Genomic DNA, 19,261 nt, shown 5'->3' with positions numbered 1-19,261 from the left:
ACTGTTATACATCACAGTAAAGTAACCTGTAGCAAATTAATGGGAGAGAGTGAGGCATTCAGTCCCAGTTCATCTGGCACTTCAAAAAAGGTTTATACGAATTTCCATATTATGATACATGAATAATGGTGCAGCAGCAGCAGCAGCAGCAGCAGCAGCAGCAGCGGCAGCAGCAACTTAATCATTTTTTGAGAAGTGGAATGATGGATTTTTATTGTATAAATTTTTTATAGGTCAGAGAAAATGTGTGGCTGTGTTTACCCATTGAGTGGAAATGAGCAGCTGATTAATTGCATCAGAAACACCGAAACTGACTCTCACATGTTATGCAAATCAACCGTCATGTTTAAAATGATGCAAGTAAAGACTTTTGGTTGAGTTTTTCCAGAACAAAAACAAAGGGACATGTGATGTCAACCGTGACATCAATCACTGGCCATGGCCTGACCACTGAATGCATCATCTTTGAAAATTATCATAAACACTACACCAAAATGTAATTCAGAAAAAAATATTAATGTGGATTAGACTTTTTTCTCATTTAGTTTCATAAGTCTTGAACTTTTACAATTTTATGTGATAAGACAACCCTTTCAGTAAGCTTCATTGTAAGCTTTTTATATTTTGATGGCTACACTTTAAACTGACATCGTTCAGTGCCTTTTCTCACTCGTATGCAATGTCCCGTGTACTCCTGAAGCCTGTGAATAAAGTCCTGTGATGTCAAGATTTTGTTGACATAATTAAACTACTCTTCACTGTATGTTTTCTGACCTATATAGGCCTACTGTATAAAACTTACCACCACTTACACTAAATAATGTCAGTTTTAAAAGGTTTTTGCTAATTCAAATAAAGAAATGCAAAAACCAGTTAGGAAATGTCATTATCTGAAGTTTGTTCATAATAAACTGTCTTTTACAGAAATAACTTCCCTTAGGCTTGCATGTCTGACATTACATGTTCAACAAGGAAATTCGGACACATTTATTGGCCTGTTAGTTCACTTTAAAATAGAAAATTGTCACCAAAAAACGAGAGTTTGACAGAAAGTTTGAGATACAAACAACTTTAACTTGTCTCTGGTAGCAGCTTTTAACTAGTTTGACTACACTAAGAGGACCTTTGTTTCTTTTTCATGGTCAAAAATAAACTTTGAGTGTGACATTCGGCATAAAGACTCTTAAAGACTTTATGACTAATAAATATCACAATGTGCGTTTAACAGCCTTACTGTTCATCCATAGAGGGTCTTTTCTCGTCTGCTAATGTGTTAGCTTTTTTCTAAACCGTCTTTTCTTTCAAAATACTACATTACCCAGAAGTCCCCGCTGCCGTTTCTAATCACGTGATTTTGTATAAAAGCACACGTGGGCTCACCCTCACCATGTTGCTTTCCTTTTGAAGGTGAACAGTCTACGAGCGTGCGCCGACAGCCTCAATACAAGTAAGTTACATAACACAGAAAGTGCGTGAGTCAGCATGTGTTTAAAGTCATCCTTTACGGTTTTTGTTAATTGAATAACCAGTTTTATCTGCCGTGACACAGCTCATGTTAGCGTCTGTAGCGCTGTCACTGTTAGCCATCGTTAGCTACCTTCATGTTAGCCGGCGTGAGCATTATGCAATGCCTCCTAACTGTTACCTAAAGCTAGCTAACCACATCTGCCAAACACTTCTGGTCAGGTTTGTTCGGCCACATCCGCCTACCAAAAACTCAAACATTAAAGGCATTGAAACGGTCGTCCTGTCATTGACTTGTGTTTTGTGCTGCTTATTGTGTGTTGTATTGATGCTTTCATCTTGGCTAACAGTACATCGGTTCAGCCCCCCTCGTGTCAGTCTATGGGTATAATGCAACTACTTAATCAAGTAATCAGGATAATCTGCAGAGTAATTAAGGCGATAGTTGCAGCCGTACAATGGCTTGGAAACCAGTGAATGTTGAGCGTGTTTTTATAATTAAATGAATATGATAAACTTCCCGTTTAATCGATTCATCAATACAAATGAGTAAACTCCAGTCAAACAGGAACAAGAAACTTAATCAAAACATTCACACAGGTGATTGTAGTTGGTTAATTCTTCCTCTGCACAAAGAACCGGCATGCTTAGCGTTTAACTTTTTATTAGTCTTTATACCCTGATATTTGATCCTAGGACTGTTCATTTGTCATGGTGGGTTTTTTTTTGTTTTATTTCTAGACCTTGTGACTGCCATCGAAAGAAATGTTGCTTATAACAATGATGCCATTGAGCTAGAACAGGGCCCTGAAACTTAAGCAACTACATGAAATCTGAGTATTCACACCTGTGCATTTCCTCCAGGGCAGGTGCTTGTCCAGTGAGATAATTGGAAACACCTGTGATTGGACAAGGGCTGGTCTTGTGTTCTGATGCAAAACAAGTTGTTAAAATTAACAATCCAACTTCTCCAGTTCAGCCAGAAGATGCCGACCGTGTCAGCTGCCAGCGTGGAGCCTGCTGCTCTTGAGGGCACTGAGAAGAAGCCCCTAAAGCCCTGCTGCGCTTGTCCAGAGACCAAGAAAGTCAGGGATGCTTGGTAAGAACCTGATCAGAGACTAAAACATCTTTTCTTGTTGCAAGTGAAAATATTTGATTGTTCCCCCTTGTTTCCTGTAGCATCATTGAAAAGGGAGAGGGAATGTGCACAGACCTGATCGAGGCACATAAAGAGTGTATGAGGGCGCTTGGCTTCAAGATTTAAATACTCCAAATTCTGTGTGTGGTAAGTACCACATGCATGCGGTACACACTACATGGGTAACTATTCATCAGCTTGTCTTCAACCAATTTCCTCATGCCGTATCCCTGAGCTGGTGCTGATTTGTTCAGTTGAGTGCAAACTGGAATAACAGTGCAGTGATGCTTTAAGGAAAATCAGTAATGCCAAGTTTAGGATTTTAACTCTAGGTTTTTAAATGAGACTTATTTCCTGTTGGCCTCAACATTAATCTGACTTCAGTTTGCATAAAATTGGTTAGTGAAGTCTGATTAGATCAAATGCTCACCAAGATATCCCCTTTGACATGCATCAGACACATGGGGTAATTAAATGGATGCAGTTTGTTTGCAATGACCTGTGATCGTTCACAAGATCCTACTTCTGGTGTGACAACTTACTTCCTTTCACTGATTATGTAAAACTTAAAACTGAATGGGAAGCTTGAACGCTCAGTTTTACAGGCAGACTGAGACACTACCCGGTTAATGGGCCGCTGACAAATGTATTCTGACAACCTAAGGCCCACTTGTATTGAGTCAGTCTGGTGTGTTAATGAGCACCTGCCCTTTCTGTGAACTATGTAAATGCCCAACCCCAGATTTGTATTCAGCAGGTCGTTCATAGCTTCAGTTTCCTCTTGTTGGGTCACTTGTTTCTCTTGGCTATAACTGATCTCATCATTGTGCACTAACTGCACTTTCAGACTAGAACATGTAACATTGGGCAGAGATGGGTGGTGTGGGGGGTGGGGCAACTGTCTTGTGCTTGCATGACTATGCATAAAATTCACCCGAAGCCTTGTGGCTCAGTTCATGTTTCAGCAGGTCAAAGGCCTGGCTGTTTGGCGTTGAGGTTTATATTCACTTGCTCTTGTAAAGCAGGAAATATGAACTTGATATTGTTGGCTGTTTGTCCCTAGCTAAATAAGCATGCTTTTGTTGCTGAATATAAAACCAGCCCTTCATCTTAACATTACTATTTCATAAACTAACCTAAACAACTTCAGTGTGGGTCTCAGTTCCTCTTTAATTTGTATCACATTTCACTACTAGAAATGACCTCGTGTTTCTCTCCCCTGCAGTGTATTGCTGTGAAAGTGAAGACAACCCTGGACATTCCCTTCATTCACTCTTATTTATACCTCAACCTGGAAGGGAAATGTGGCGATGAAGCACTCTTTTAAAGTCTTCAGAATTTGAAAATGTGTGAATATCTAAACTGTTTGAAATTGAATAAAAGTCCTATGCAATAACTTGGTTTGTCAGCATTTGTGTTCATCTTAAGGTTCTGTGTTGAAGGTCCATTCTCTGAACGGCTGCTTGCCACAGTTGCTGTCCCTGGTATGCACTTAGGCTTAAAAATAACTCCTGCCCCTGCAAAGTCAATACTTGGCATATCTGCATTCTTCCCCTGTAGTGTGTCACTCATACTGAAGTGTGCCTGGCAGTGGACATCTAGTTCAACACATTCAATGCTAAGCTACAGCAACTCTGCAGAAGTGTGAACTGGTCCACCTCTTTCATGCCAACTTTTTTTGGTTTTTAAAAGTGCCATATTTGCATTTTTCTCAACCACACAAGTTCATTGTGGCTGTGCATATTTGCCTCACCCAGTCCTTGCTGTGTTGAGACAAGTGTGAACTAACTTGACAAACACTCTAATGTTAGCATAACTTTAACTGCTTTTGGATTTTGGGAAATGCAATGGTTTAATGGGCTAAATCTGCACCTAAACTGTTGGTGCACGGGCTCAATGATTACAATAATCCTTATAAAGTGATGTCAAACTGGTATGTAGTAAGTCCTTTGTTGCTCCTGACATTGCTAAATGGTTACTGCAAAGCTTACTACTTTTTTTTGGTAAAATGTTGACATTAATTGCTAGTTGTCGAAGAGTTCTGTTCACCAGATTACATGGAACCTGGTGATGGTTGAGTCAAGATTTAAATTGGTAGTCTGACAAACTTAATGCTGTTATGGTTACTGTAACTTCCAAATAAAGTTGGACTCTCAATGTGTCGACTAAGGCATCACCTATGTGACAAGACCAGCCTAATGTGAACACCTGCTGGCAACAAGTAGATGTAACTGTTCATCTATGTCCTGAAGTTACAATTGTTATCAAACTCGTAAAGATGAAGATTTTAGTATATTGTCATGCTCCACCAGAATGTTTACCAGACACCAATTACATCAGAATTAAGAACATGTTTTCAAATGACTTTACAAAAAACACCAATTCACATAACTTACCTGTCACTCTCATGTCTACAACATTTCTAATAAAACATGCAACTGAAACCTAAAAGAAAAATAGTAAATTTAAAAGACCATCTTGCCTTCTGCTCTTAAATGAGTTCATGATTTCATGCTGCCAGATCAGTAAATTAATCAACTTAATGTGAACTTATAATAGCAAGACATTATAGAGAATAACATGTCTCTGTTTTCAGTTGTCACACAGCTCATATAATGTATTTTTCTCCTTTTTAAGTCTGCCAACTTCAGTTGTTCCCAGAAGATTACTGCTTCATATTAATATTGATGCAATTTAACTAAGTACAGTTACTTAAGAATGGTACTTGGGTACATCAGATACTTTAAGATTTCACCCAACTACTATTTGACCAGTAGTAATAGTAATATTACAAGTACAAGTAATATTTCAACATGATATCTTTACTTTTGCTCATGTGCCTCATTAGTGTAAATCTTCTGCTTCCTGATAGGGCCATAATTTTGCTTAATATACATTTATGTCTTTGTTTTTTTTATTTTGACAGTATGTATTCCATTATTACATTGTCTGTTTATTGTCTTGTTCTAATAAAAAAAGAGCAGAGAAGAGAAATTTCTGATGAACTGAGACAGACTTTTCCCTGTGAGCTGTGAGTCATCGTGGCTGAGAGGACAGTCGGATATGTGAGGTGGTGGTGGTGGGTGTTTATACCTGAAATCTGACCTGCTCCGTCATCCTACTTATTTCAGTGTCTCTAAATATGCACCAGCTGAGCGGCTCCCCTGAGAGTAAACTGAACTTATGAAGTTTGGGTGAAGGAAGAACTGTGTTGTAGCTCGGGATTGAGATTTTTTTTTCTGGTGTGTGACACTCTCAGAGATATTTGTCACAGTCCCTCGCCTCCCTCCCGTTTCCTGCCTCTCTCCCTCTCTCTTTCTGTTATGTTAAGTAGCAGGCCTGCTTTCTGTCCACAACTCTTTCCTCCTTGGGTTTCAATTCCAAACATGGTTATCCTTCTAGGGCTCTATCAACGCCCCCCTCCTCCCTTATCCCTTCTCTTCCAGCTGTTGGCTCTACAGTGCAGGCCAGTGGCTGAGAGAAATAGGCAGAAAAGCACAGCAAGAGAAACGGCAGGAAGACTCGGGAGGGAAAGACGGTGGGAGAAGCCAGAGGAGAGAGGAAGGGACGCATAATGACAGAAGAAACCCATTCCAGCTGTGTATCTATAACAAATAGAGCCGTGAGAACTTCTTCACATTGAAGAATTTTCCGCTGCACGCCAAGGGAACAAACATTTACTGCTGACATTTTTGGTCAGTATTAACTGTTTATTTTTCATCAAGCTTTTATTCAAACAAATCTTCTAGTGGCAACTGTTGATGGTACCAAAATAGCGCCAAGTTCAGTTAGATAAGAAGTCTTTTTTGGTCTTTTGTGCATCAGTAGCTTCTCTTCAGCTTGTCAATTGAAGAGTTTCGACCATGAGTACAGAGAACGTGACTCTGGTGGACAGCTTGTTCTTTGCCCCTCTCTGCGATGGCTGGACTAATAACACAGAGGGGGCTATATACCATTTGGGCAACACCATCCTGTTCCTGGGCTACATGGGAGGCAGTGGGGCCTACGGGTGCCTCTTCATCTTTGGCTTCCTGGCACCCGCCTTCGGGTGCCTGACCCTGTGGGGTTGGATGACAATGTGCGGCCTGGACGTCTTCACCTGGAACTTGCTTCTGCTGCTGGCCTGCTTGGCTCAGATCTGCCACCTCCTTTACCGGCTGCACCAGGAGGGCATAAGCAGTGATGAGCTGACCTCCCTCTACCAAGCGGTCTACCTGCCGCTGGGCGTGCCCATCCAGGTGTTCAAGGAGATCTCAGGTGCCTTTGAGAACAAGGTGGTGGTGCTGAAAGCAGGAGAGACGTACGCCGTGGAGGGCAAGACGCCCATCGACCAGCTCTCCTTTCTGCTGTCTGGGAGGTGGGGACTGTGTGCGTTTGGGCATGTGTGTGCACATCTACACACCTGTACTACATAATGCAAACCACCACCACTAACTGTCTCCAACGATATACAATCAACAAACTCGAGAAAAAGTAGTGATATCACAATGTAAACATACTTAAACGTACTACAAGGAACTCTAAACTGGCTATTAAAGTCTCAGTTTAGAACTGACGCTTCTATATGACCTACATGAGCAAACACGATTGTCAGCGAGTAGATTGGCTTTTCTGTACAGTTACTATAGTTATTCTTAATGCCCGTCACTGTGTCCACTATCTAATCGCTAATTTTGTCCCTCATCAGGTAGAGTGCAGTATGTCAAAACAGTTAAGTTGTGGCTGTAAAACCAAAACAATGAGCTGAAAGATGCTAAAATGCTCAGGGTCAGGAGACCTCTTGTGGGCGCCACTGTGTGATTTTCTAGGACTGAGCAACAAAATCAAAGGACACCATATTTTTGACCAAATACATTGACATTGATATTGAGACAATACTGCAATGATGACTACTGGCACATTGACAAAATACTAACACAATGACATTTTTGATCAATAATCATCAGTAATGTGAGTATAATTAATAAGTGGTTAAAGACAAATGCTAGAACAAGTAGAACAGTCTGAAAATGACATCACTTTACAGTTACACAGCCTTTAAAACCATGAAAAGACAACACTTACGCCATATCATGATACAACGATATCCAAAATCTAAGATCATATGTAGTCTCATATCAAGATAATAATATATATTGTATATATTTATCAACTCTAGTATATGACGTTTCATCTGGACACAGCTGATAGCATGTTGTTGCAGGTTAATCAGAAGGCGACTTAATCAGAAGGTGTTCACTAATTTGTAACACTGGTATCTATTGTAGTATTTACTGGTTTAAATTCTTCTTTTAGTGATAGAAATACTAGCAGCCATTGTTTTAAACAAATCTTCTATTTTAACTGCGGAGCTGGGTCCCTATTTCTGTCTCTTTCATGCTGTTGGCAGCGTGGAACCGTCACAGGAAATGTATCCTCTTCATCCAAACATCCTCAAAGTGGAACTGCATTAGATTTCACAGTCCTGGAGCCTACACAAGAGAAATGTTGTAAACAGTGTATTTTTGTCTGTGACTCACCAGTGTGCCGTGCCTCTGCACACTGCCAGCTGGTCAAATGATATCTTTGTACTTTAGAGAGGAGTGGACGCTGTGCTCCTCTTACCTTAAATTAAATGTTGGCCACGCTGATACCAGCTCAGTGTACAGGCCAAATCTGGGACAAGAAACAAACAAAAAGATAATAATGATTATTTTTTTCTGCACAGTTCTTGATTTTTGGCTCTTTGGGTGTGTTTGTTATGTTATGTGCATCATTTTTGTTTCAGATTTAAAGACTGAATGACTGTTATGTGTGTTACTACTAAACATGTTACTTAAGGCATTTTTCATTAATCAACAGTCTCCTGTTTGGCATGACTGCACTACGTGGCCAAAAGTATGTGGACATGTGGACACGTGATAGTTGGGACATCTCGTTCCAAAACCATGGGCATTAATCTGCGCCACTCTGCTCGGAAGACTGTTCATCAGATTTTGAATCTGGCTGCAGGGATTTGCTCCCATTCAGACACAAGAGCATTAGTGATGTTCACACTGATTTCTGACAACAAAGTCTGGTTTCAGTTGATTTTTTTATGGCGGAGTGCTGAGGATGAATTGAGGAGTCGGACAGCTCCTTACTACAGGAGGACACTCATACAGCAGTATTGTGTATTTCCCATATATCCATATATAGTGGTATTATGTTTATTCTCCACAGGGGCCGCTAGACTCAACACAAGACGAAAGCTCCATATAGCTGCTTTAAACAGGACCTTGGGTCCCAAACGAGAAAAGCAGCCCGAAACCAAAAGACAGGGGTGTCCTCATACTTCTGGTCATATAGTGTTAGTGCCACAAAGTACCGTATCAGCAGGGCAGTGGCATTTTTAGCGCAGGGCTTTCCAGTGGACACTCCTACCCGTGCCATACAGGGTAATTAAAACCTACTACACTACGCAGGAAAATAGCTGTTAATTAACACCCACTGTTATGAAGAGTCTAAATATAGTCCTGTAGTAGCCTAGTTTTAAACCGCTATAAAGATAGTGAACAAATACTCTACCAAGCATTTATCTGAATACAGAATACCAGTGTCATGTAGACTATTTATGATCGCCTGAGTCTTTAATTTAGACTACTGACCTGCTTTAGACTTTTAATTAAATGTCGTTTGTTGTATCCAGTAGCTGCCCATAACGGGGACCAGCCACAAGGGGCGCCTTATTAAAGCAACAAAAATACATTTTCTTTATTGTCGCTGCCTGTTATATGATGAAAACCCCGTCTTTTGAAAATGATATGATAAATTATTTTTGTACGCAGTGTCAAAATGTCAAATGTGCACTGTGGGCTGTCAGCCACATGACGTGGGAAACTAATCTAAGGGTGCATTCATAAATAGTGCCAGAGTGCACTCTTGCACAAACTGGACCGTTCATAAAGAGCACTGTCAGATTTTATTGTTTGGTTATTCAGAGCACCCCACTCTTCTCAGCGGCACTCTGTCTGAGGAGACGGCGCAGCAGCGTTTTATCAACAGTTATATCCTTTGCCGGTGCGAATCCTACTATACAAGCAGCTGCTGAGAGAATGTGAGAATAAAGTCTGGAACATAATATTTTTTTGAGAACAGCAGTCTTCTATGTATTTCTTTCTGTAGATGTCAGGTGAATGACACGAAGCAGCCCTGATATGACAACATTCAGCTCAAGTTGAAATAAGGATAAAACAGAAACCTTTGATGTAATCCAATGACGGCTCAGTGTTTAGTGTGCTGGGTCATCTCACTCTGCGGAAGTCATTCTTTTCAAATAAAGCTTCCTTCTCTGGGAGGAATGTCTTAAACTATGATTCCTTTGTGCAGAGGGGATCCTGGCTCAGGAGAAAACTCGTACTGTTTAAGGAACTCTTCAATCTGTTCACAGCTTCTCTCGCAGAGATAGTCATGCTAATATTTACCTCCAAGATCTTGGACTGGCACTGGCAAAGTGACCTCCAGCTCCCTCCCTGCTCTCATTATCACATCTTAATCCTCGTCTCTCTTTTTAACCTTGTATCTTACTCTCTATTTCTCTTTTAGGATCAACGTGTCTTTGGAGGGCCAGTTCCTGCATTACATCCACCGCCACCAGTTCCTCGACTCTCCGGAGTGGGAGTCTATCAGGCCAAACGAGGAGGGAAAGTTTCAGGTATGGGTTTTGGCAGTTTAGTCAGTGCGAAGTGTGGCAGTAAAATGTTAAACCTGATGTGCTGTCATTGTCGGATTTGAAACAAGAAACCATACGTGGATATCAAGTTGTCTTTTGTTGCCTTCTATCGGACCCCGCTTCTGACTGATAAGCTGAACATGGGAAAGCAGCTGTCCTCTTGTCTTTCACATATCCTGTTGCTTAAGATTAGCTCGGTTAAAGTAGAAACGAGGCCTGGAGGTCATGGTGGATATGCAGGCTTTGCAAACAAGAAGGCATTGCTGGGTATTGGATCAGTGAGGTGCACAAACAAAGGTCAAGCTGCCACTAATGATTATTTTCATTAATATTTATCTGGCATTTTTACTGTCTTAATTAGTTAATGATTTAGTTAACGAATTAGTTAATGATGGATGAGTGGTATTGATCTTCTCATCTAACCCTCGACAAGAAAGCAAATAGGTGAATTTCCCAAAATGTCAAACTATTCCTTTGACATGACATTATAGACACATGACAAATATTCTGACATTTTCCCTTGACAAAGTTAGAGTTCTTGTAATCAGGCATTCACATTAAGTGTTACACACCAAAACACATTGTGTATTCTTGTTACAAATAACTATAACCATAAAACATGTGTTTATATTGTTTACATCCATGTTGATGAGAGAGCAGTCCTGCAGTTGCAGGAACATTTCCTTTAGCATTAAGGTCACCAGCTGTCGATTAGGGAAATATTGTTGATCTGTATGCTCAAATGCATACATGTGTGCCCTAGTACCTTTAAGACATTGATATTCATTCATACTTCCCAGGTGACCCTGACAGCAGAGGAAGACTCCCGCTACATCTCATGGCGTCGTCGGCGCCTCTATATGCTAATATCAAAGGAACGCTACATCGCCCGTCTCTTCTCTGTCATGCTGGGCTACGACATCGCTGAGAAGCTCTACAACCTCAACAACAAGCTCTACATTAAGAGTGGCGTGCTGCTGGACATTCGCCTTCCCAGCCTCTACCATGTGCTGGCCCCGTCCTCGCAGGGCAGCGAGGGCGGCAGTGGCAGTGATGGCGGCACTGCCAAGGAGCAGCAGACTGAACAGCAGGTGGAAGATGCAGCACCGGCCTACCAGAGGTCTGATCCACCCCAGCCTCAGCCCCTTCAGCCCCTCCTGCAGGGACCAAGAAAGACCACCATGGATGAACCCCAGGCACCCCAGCATGACTACTACCAGCACCCCTGGGCGTCGGACCCGGAGCTGCCCTCTGGTGAGGACTCCACCAGCCTGGTCCTGGAGGACTTTGCTGATGTGGCAGGCTCCTTAATGGATTATGGCAATGAGAGGGATTATTTGAGGTAGAGGGGCAGGGTGCTGGAGCTAACACACTGGGTCACCACTTAAGCTACATGTAAGTACCTCACCTGGGTGGAGAGTGGCATGGGGGTGGTGTGTGTGCATGGGTGGCTTGCGGTGCACAATTCTTACTAACCTGATGTTAGCAAGATACAGTACAGGTCTGGGCTATATGGCTGAAGGCAGTACAGCATTTATATGAATATTAATCCCCTCCCCGTATCATTTTACAGATTTATGACAACTGACAAATGCAACGGTAGAAATTTACTGGGTACAACGATTCAAGTATATATACCTTTTTTCAGGTATTCCATTTGGAGTATTTCCATTTCCACTTCCAGTTTAGAGGAATTTTACTCCACTACATTTATTTTTGACAGCTATAATTTCTAGTTACCACAGATTCATGATATTAAATACAACACATCCGATTATCTGAAATATAAAATGAAATATTTTAGATTAAACTACCCAGTACATTAAGTGCATAAAGCTACTTAAATAATAATTAATATAGTATCATTAATCCTACTACAACCGTCAACAACATTAAAATGCTTCACTGTAAAAAATCAGGACTGGAATTTAGTGGAATCTAAAACTAATCTTTTCTCATCAACTAAATATGCAAGTTTTATTTATTTCAAGTAAATTAAACTTAAGATTTAGTTTAGTTTTTATTTTCAGACAAAGTTCTAACTTGAAATGATGAGTCGGATGAATTTATTGTAAAGGGTTCAATCACAATTCACTTTCACATATTGTCTTTATTCTAAATGCTGGAACAAAGTCGCTCCAGCAGGAACAGCTGCAGTTTTTTTTGTGTGTGAAATAAAGAACACATTCTTTAACATGAGAAAATGTTAAAGGAAATCAAATTAGTTTGTAACGTTGATGCGTGTGATGGAACAGTTTTTGATTCAACTGAATAATTTAAGTTTTTTGAACCTGTTTTCTCAAGTTTAGTTAAACTGGCAATAGACACATTTTTTGCGTTGACGTATCATTAAGAAGTAAATGTTGATTGCATAATGTAATAGCTGTAAAATAACGAAATCATCAGTGTTTAGATTGCTTTCCTATATACCTCACTATCACCAGCCACCAGGCACAAACTATCCCGGGAATAAGAAGGTTAACAGGTGATCCCGTCAGGTTGCCAGCCTGGCACCATTTCTGTCTGCTTCTGTCTTCTTTCACATTACGGACTTAATGATTAAATAAACGTATGTTTTGTTGTCATTGCAACAGCGGTGCAGACAACGATACCACTCGGAAATGCTGGGGGGTGAGAAAGTTGTCTCTTGCTAAACTCTAAACTTAACAACTGGTTTCACACAAAGCAGACTTTGACCTACTTATTGAAACTAAATTAAGTAAACTCATATATGTAAGGCAGTGTTTTAACGAAGGCCAAAATGATTTAGCCTACAGTGTGCTTACATTTTAATGAAACAATAATAATTTAACACACTCAAAGTATTTAGCATAATGAGTAATTTTACTTTGGATACTTGAAGTACAAAGTTCCATCATGACCTCAGAAACGCTGGTAGAGAAAACAATCCCATCACAGCATGTGTTTGTTAGCCTGTTCTGAAACTTGGATCACATGATCTTCATCCACAAATGTCCTAATAAATAAATAAATAAATAAACATCTGCAAATCCATGACAACTGGGCAAACCCCATCTGCTGATGAGAATCATGTGATATGATCAAACGCTCATGTTACATAACAGCCTGTGACGGGACTGTTTTATCAATGTGAATTTGATGTTCAACACAATAAAACCTCAAATACTCATGTAGCAATAAACAGAACAGAATTTTGTAAAATAATGACACGTTATGATCAATGTACAGAAATATCAAATTATTTTCCAGCCCTAGCAACGTCTGAGAAACCACCTCGGCTGTACTGTTCTCTGGTTAACATAGTTATTTTGTTTTCTTGCTCTTTGAACTAATTTGATTTATCTCAAGAGGATCTGATGCTCTGGCTGCTCGATCTTTTTGCATTTAAATGTAAACACACATATTGTTAACTTGCTAAATGAGTGTGTGTTTTGATTAAATGGTGTTTAGGGACCAACCAGGCTATTTGTAGCTACAGACTGACATTAAATGGCAGCCAGAATTCTTTGCCGCTGGCCTTGTCAGCTTTTGGGATATCTGGATTATTATTCTATTTTCAAACCATACTTTAAGATTAAAATTCCTTCCCTGCCAGCTGCTCTGTATTAGTGTTTGCTTTGGCTCTGACACTCACAAGCTTACAGTCATCTTTGGTACAGTAGCAGAGTTAAATTTGTTCACTCAGATAAAACAGTTTAACAGCAAATGAGCACAGAGCGCTCGTCACGGTTTCAGACAGCTGATTGGGTACTGTGTGTGCCTGCACTTTGTGTGTGTTTGCGTGTGTAAGTTCGATACTGTAGCAAGTAAGCGCAGACAGCAGGAGGTTGGTCGGGCAGCAGCTGTGTTCCTATCTGATCAGGATTAGAGCTTGGAAATTCGGGGGATGTCCAAATGATTCAGTTCAATGCTAATAATCCTGTGTCTGTCTGTCTGTCTGTCTGTCTGTCTGCTCATCTGTTCATCCCCACTCAGCCCCGCCTGCCCTCCTACCATCCCAAAAACAGCCCTCGGCCAATCATAGGTGGAGGATCATATTTCATAGCTGGATAGTGGGGTCAGTGTCGGGTTGGGTTGCAGAGCGGTTGTAAAGCAGTAGGGCATATCTATCCCAGACAGTAGTATAAAAGTCTCAGTTCACAGGCCAGTGACTCTGACCCAATGGAAAAGAAATGATAGAACTGCACAAGAAGGCAACACAACCAATCCCCACAAAATGAGTCAAGAAATATCCTGAGAAGGGAATTGCTGTATTTTTAAACCTGGGTCCTTTATCTACATGTTCGGGTGTGTAAATGATTCATACTGACCAAAGCTTTTGGAATCGGTCCAGCAGATTGCCTCAGCTGGCAGCTGCAACATGGCTACAAAGGCTGCAATGTAATCCTTTGGGACAACTCCAACTGTATGTGTGCTAAAGGTGCTTGTTTTTGGCACTGACAGGCTGAGGTTGTTATTCTAAGTGTCTGACAATATTACAGAAACGATTCCACCAGAGAGAGACCTTTTTGTTACAGAGTAGAATCAAGTCTTGCTAAAAGAGAAGTCTCACTCTGAAATCTTGTGAGAGGTGCGTTGTTGCAGGAAGACAGTGGAAACATGAGTTAGAGTCGGAGAGGAGAGTTCAGAGTTTACCTTGAGGAACTCCTGGCAAGAATTTGTTTCAAATATTAAGATGATTGTGACGACGTAGATGAGGCATCAACTGTACCGACTCACCTTGCAAGATTTTCAGAGCAAGACTTCTCCTTCAGTGAGACTTGTGTTTCTGTTCTTATTGTAAAACAAAATGAATTGTTTCCATAATGTTGTCAGACGCTTAGAATAACAACCTCGGCCTGTCAGAGACAAAAATCAAGCACTTGGTGGACGTAACTTTGAAGGTCGGAGTTGCCCCAAAGGATTACACTGCAGCCATTGCAGCCGTGTTGCGGCTGCCAGCCGGACCAATCCCAAAACTTTTGGGAAGCGTAAATTATTTACACACCAACACATGAAGATAGAGGGCCCACATTTAGAAATACTGGAATTCCCCTATAATATGTCTCAACATCAATCTTGGATGAAACGGCCTCTATCAAACACAGATAATGATGATATTCTGTGCATTTCTGGCTCCATGTGTGTGAATGACCAGCAAACTGTCAGCAGCTACAGTTGAGTTTCAGCAGAAAAATGTAAACTATATATAACAGCTGTCTGGTTTTGGCTTCAGTCCCCTGGAGTTAAAGAGCCAGGGTGTCTCTTTAGAGCTGCCATTTGCACATTCAGCATATTTTGAACAGACAGTAAGCACACAGTCGAATATTTGGTGTTCTTTTGTTTTTTGGAAAACATTGTGTTGTATGTTTTTAACTGACAAATGGGCTTTGTTTTTAATATAACACATCACCAAAACCCCTGATGCTGAACTGTGAAATGAATAATTAGCTGTGAAGTGGCAAACTTTACAGTTATTTTTGTCACTATTCTCGGTGGAAGAGAAACTGTGCTGTGCAGAATGAATACAGACACAGATCTATTGCAGTTGCACTGTAATAGCACTTCACTTGTCTTTCATGATGAGATATTGGTATGAAAACACTTTGAGTCTGATGTGTGATCATGACATTCCTAACCTGAGCTTCGATGTTGACTCTGCAGGAGGTGATAGTGACAGAAACCTACCACCTCGTTTCCTGAGGGGCAGAGCGCCGCTGGCTCCCACTGACACTCCCAAACTGTGAGAAGAGTCTCTCCTGGAAACACTATATTATTTACAGTATAGCAGTATGAATGTGTCACATGTCACTTGTTATGACACTGTCTCCTCGCTCTCTGTCCCTGTTCTCACCTCACTTCAAGTAACAAGACAGCCAATGTTAGCAATCAATATTCGAGGCTGATATTTATCACCATAATCATTTCACTTGGTCTCTGAGCAGCATTAAGGCCACTGTGAGACTCTGAAATGTACCTCGTAAAAGACTAATTGCCCTCACAGACAGGTGGACCTGCCAAATCTATTCTGTTTGAATGAAACTTGCAGATGGCATTTACAAAATCTATAATTTAACAGCTGAGTGAACAAATAAATTGTTTAAAGAACATTTATATTGTGTAGTGTGTTTCTGCAGCTGCTATCAGAGAGAAACATCTGTCCAATTACAGATGGACTTGCAGATTCTGTATCCAACATTAATTAAACCATCATGTTAATGGCACTGGAACACTGAGGACAGGGACAGCCAACACCTCGTTACTTACCAGCATGTTAAATGTTATGAAATGTTACGTTATAAAAATGGATTCTGTGATACAGAAACAGATGAATTTGTGTTTCATCTCACTTATATTTGATGTTACAGCTATGATTGTTTGATTTGGACTTGACTTCACGTGATTTAATGTTAAATTTGACTTTAGATGTTTTCTACAAAGAATACTGATTTAACTCAGTAAGGTTACTTCACATTTTCTGGCTATGACTGATTTAAATCACATTATATGAATTGATTAGAGCTGTAACAACTGCTTAAAATACAAAATCAATTCTTAATCCTTTTGAAGACCTGGAAAACATTTATTTTTGCATATTTTACAGAACTTTTCCAACCAGTGGATGAGCAACCTGGCTGTGTAGATTTTTACAGTTTAACTTTCATGTTTTGTTGGGCATGTTTTGTTGATTAATCTGAATGCACCTGGACTTGGTTCACTGTCAGAAATGTAAGAGGTGAGCTTGTTGTACTGATTTTCAGAGCATGATACCAAATTCAAGGACAACGACTCACTTCTTCTTTGATGATATTGGATGCCTGTAAACCACTTTTTTCATTTTTGTATTTAATACACACATGTATACTGTGAATTGTGTTATTTGTCTGTTATTGACTTCCAAATAGAGACATGGGACTAAAATGAAGAAGTAAAAGTTTTCAAAAAGTATTTTCTTGGGGCCAAGATTTCTCCATAAAGCTCTTTGTGTGCAGTGAAAATGTAGTTTGTTTTCTGTGACTGTCTGCTTCCACTTAACACTGAGCTTACAGCACCCATTCCAACATCATGGTGCCAGTTCTATTGTAGTCTATGGGAGATGCATGGACAAGCAGACTGCAACCATATACAACACATCTACCTCATATGACCTGTGATGAAGGAATGCCTCTACACAATTAAAGCTCACCCTTCAGAGTATAGGCTGATGACCTGATGACAACTTAATGATTTCTCCAAATGGGTGATTTAGTTAATTTGTTGTTGTTGCTCCCCTGATTATTAACTGTGCTATAAAACAACAAAGCTATACATTATGGGTATCAAAAAACTGCAGAAATTTTTTTAACAACAATCTTTATCATGATGTATTGTAATTATGAATGAAGCAGTCTCTGCTTTGATTAAATCAACATGTGGTAATTACCTAACGCCTGGTCACCATGTAAAGAGCTGTGGATCATGTAACTCACAGTTAGTTCAGTTAGGGTAATATCACAGCTTAGCTACCTTACTAATATTAATCTGTTACTAACCTCAGTCAGAAGCTTCAGTCTGTTATAAATCTAGAGTAACACAACTTGCTAATAAATCATTGAATTAAAATACAAATCATACAAAATGTGCCTTGAAAACACATATATTAACAAATATTTGGTAATAACAACACACCAAAATACAGATGCCCCCATCTGATAATGGTAAATGGACTTCCTACAGCGCTTGTCCAGTCTACTGACCGCTCAAAGCGCTTTACAACACTTGTCACATCCACCCATTTACTCACACACTGATGGCATAGGCAGCCATGGGGTTCAGTATATTGCTCAAGGATGCTCTGACAGCCAGGGGAGTCAGGGATTTGAACCAGTGACCTTCTGATTACCAGGTGACCTGCTCTACCTCCTGAGCAACAGCCGTCGGATAATCAGTGAAACTGAGAGGGGAGAGATGAAGGAGTGGTCTGCCCATTCACCACTGCACCAAAAGGGCTTTTCACACTGCATATTCTAAGCCCAAGGTTAGGAGGGAACCCTGGGATAACTTAGCCTCTTTTCACACACAAGCCCCTTTCACACTGTCTTTTCAAGGAGGGAATATTGAGCCTTTACTCCGCCTTGCCATCTGTGTGCAAGTTACAGAGGCGGAATGGGGGGACAGTGTCATTCCGCCTCTGATCTGCCACCGGAGGTAGTTAGAGGCGGGATGACGTCTGTGCGAATGGATAAGCCGGCAGTGTGGGACAGGAGTGTGATGTTCTGATGGTGTTCACAGTCTGACAGCTAAACAGATCCTTCACTCATCAAATACAAGAGAAATGTCCCACACTTCAACCCACAAAGCAACGTTACAGGACCAAACAACAGTAATGTGGTAGCAGGTCATGTATTTTGCAATTTATATGAGAGAAACAGTCGCTGTCATCCTGTCTGTCCTAGGGACTGTTTCTCTCACTTCTGGATCACAACACTTTAAAACAGCATCCATATGATTATAAACGTTATGCTGAGACATTTTTAGATTTACATGTGGAAACTGTTAAAAAAACTGTGTGGCTAAAAACAAATCACAGATCTCAATGTTATGATGTGTACCGTTACGTCTCTTTTGGTTCCGCAACGTCTGCAGCTGTATGAAATGACACACTGAGGTGGCTTCATACCACTGCTGCTTGGTACAGTGTTAAAATACAAAGGCAGTGTGGAGGTGTGCCTTCGTTGGGGCGTTATTGCAGAATCTCTTTGTCCTGGAGCAGGGTTAGTATGTCAGGGTTATTCCCATTTGCAGTGTTCCAGGATTGTGCCCGTGTGAACACTTTCTTGGCCTGAGGCTAACAGCTACCTTATGGAGCGTTCAGACAAAACATGAAGAAAATATTCGCCTCACGTTACACATGTGAATTTGATCACGGGATTATTCATTTTTATTCTCATAACTCACGCAGCACACAGCTCGGTTTATTTCAGCATCTGGAGCTGCGTCTGGATGACTGCAGCTTCCAGCCTTCCCTG

General features: G+C 40.6%; 2 protein-coding genes across 2 annotated transcripts; both read left to right on the top strand.

Moving 5' to 3' along the window:
- Positions 1-1,365: 1,365 nt before the first annotated feature.
- Positions 1,366-3,998, top strand: cox17 (cytochrome c oxidase copper chaperone COX17). Its single transcript, XM_073473644.1, has 4 exons — positions 1,366-1,447; positions 2,439-2,563; positions 2,644-2,749; positions 3,828-3,998. The coding sequence occupies exons 2-3, from the start codon at positions 2,451-2,453 to the stop codon at positions 2,726-2,728; spliced, it is 198 nt and encodes a 65-aa protein (XP_073329745.1). The 5' UTR covers positions 1,366-1,447; positions 2,439-2,450; the 3' UTR covers positions 2,729-2,749; positions 3,828-3,998.
- Positions 3,999-6,201: 2,203 nt separating this feature from the next.
- On the top strand, positions 6,202-17,201 carry popdc2 (popeye domain cAMP effector 2). The gene is made up of 4 exons (XM_073473881.1): positions 6,202-6,959; positions 10,166-10,274; positions 11,093-11,687; positions 15,918-17,201. Exons 1-3 carry the CDS (start codon positions 6,466-6,468, stop codon positions 11,636-11,638), a joined length of 1,149 nt encoding a protein of 382 aa, XP_073329982.1. The 5' UTR covers positions 6,202-6,465; the 3' UTR covers positions 11,639-11,687; positions 15,918-17,201.
- The last annotated feature ends 2,060 nt before the right edge of the window (positions 17,202-19,261 follow it).

This window comes from Pagrus major, chromosome 9, assembly GCF_040436345.1.
Source record: "Pagrus major chromosome 9, Pma_NU_1.0".
In the NCBI taxonomy this organism is placed as follows: Eukaryota; Metazoa; Chordata; class Actinopteri; order Spariformes; family Sparidae; genus Pagrus; species Pagrus major.
This window is presented reverse-complemented; position numbering and strand designations above follow the sequence as displayed.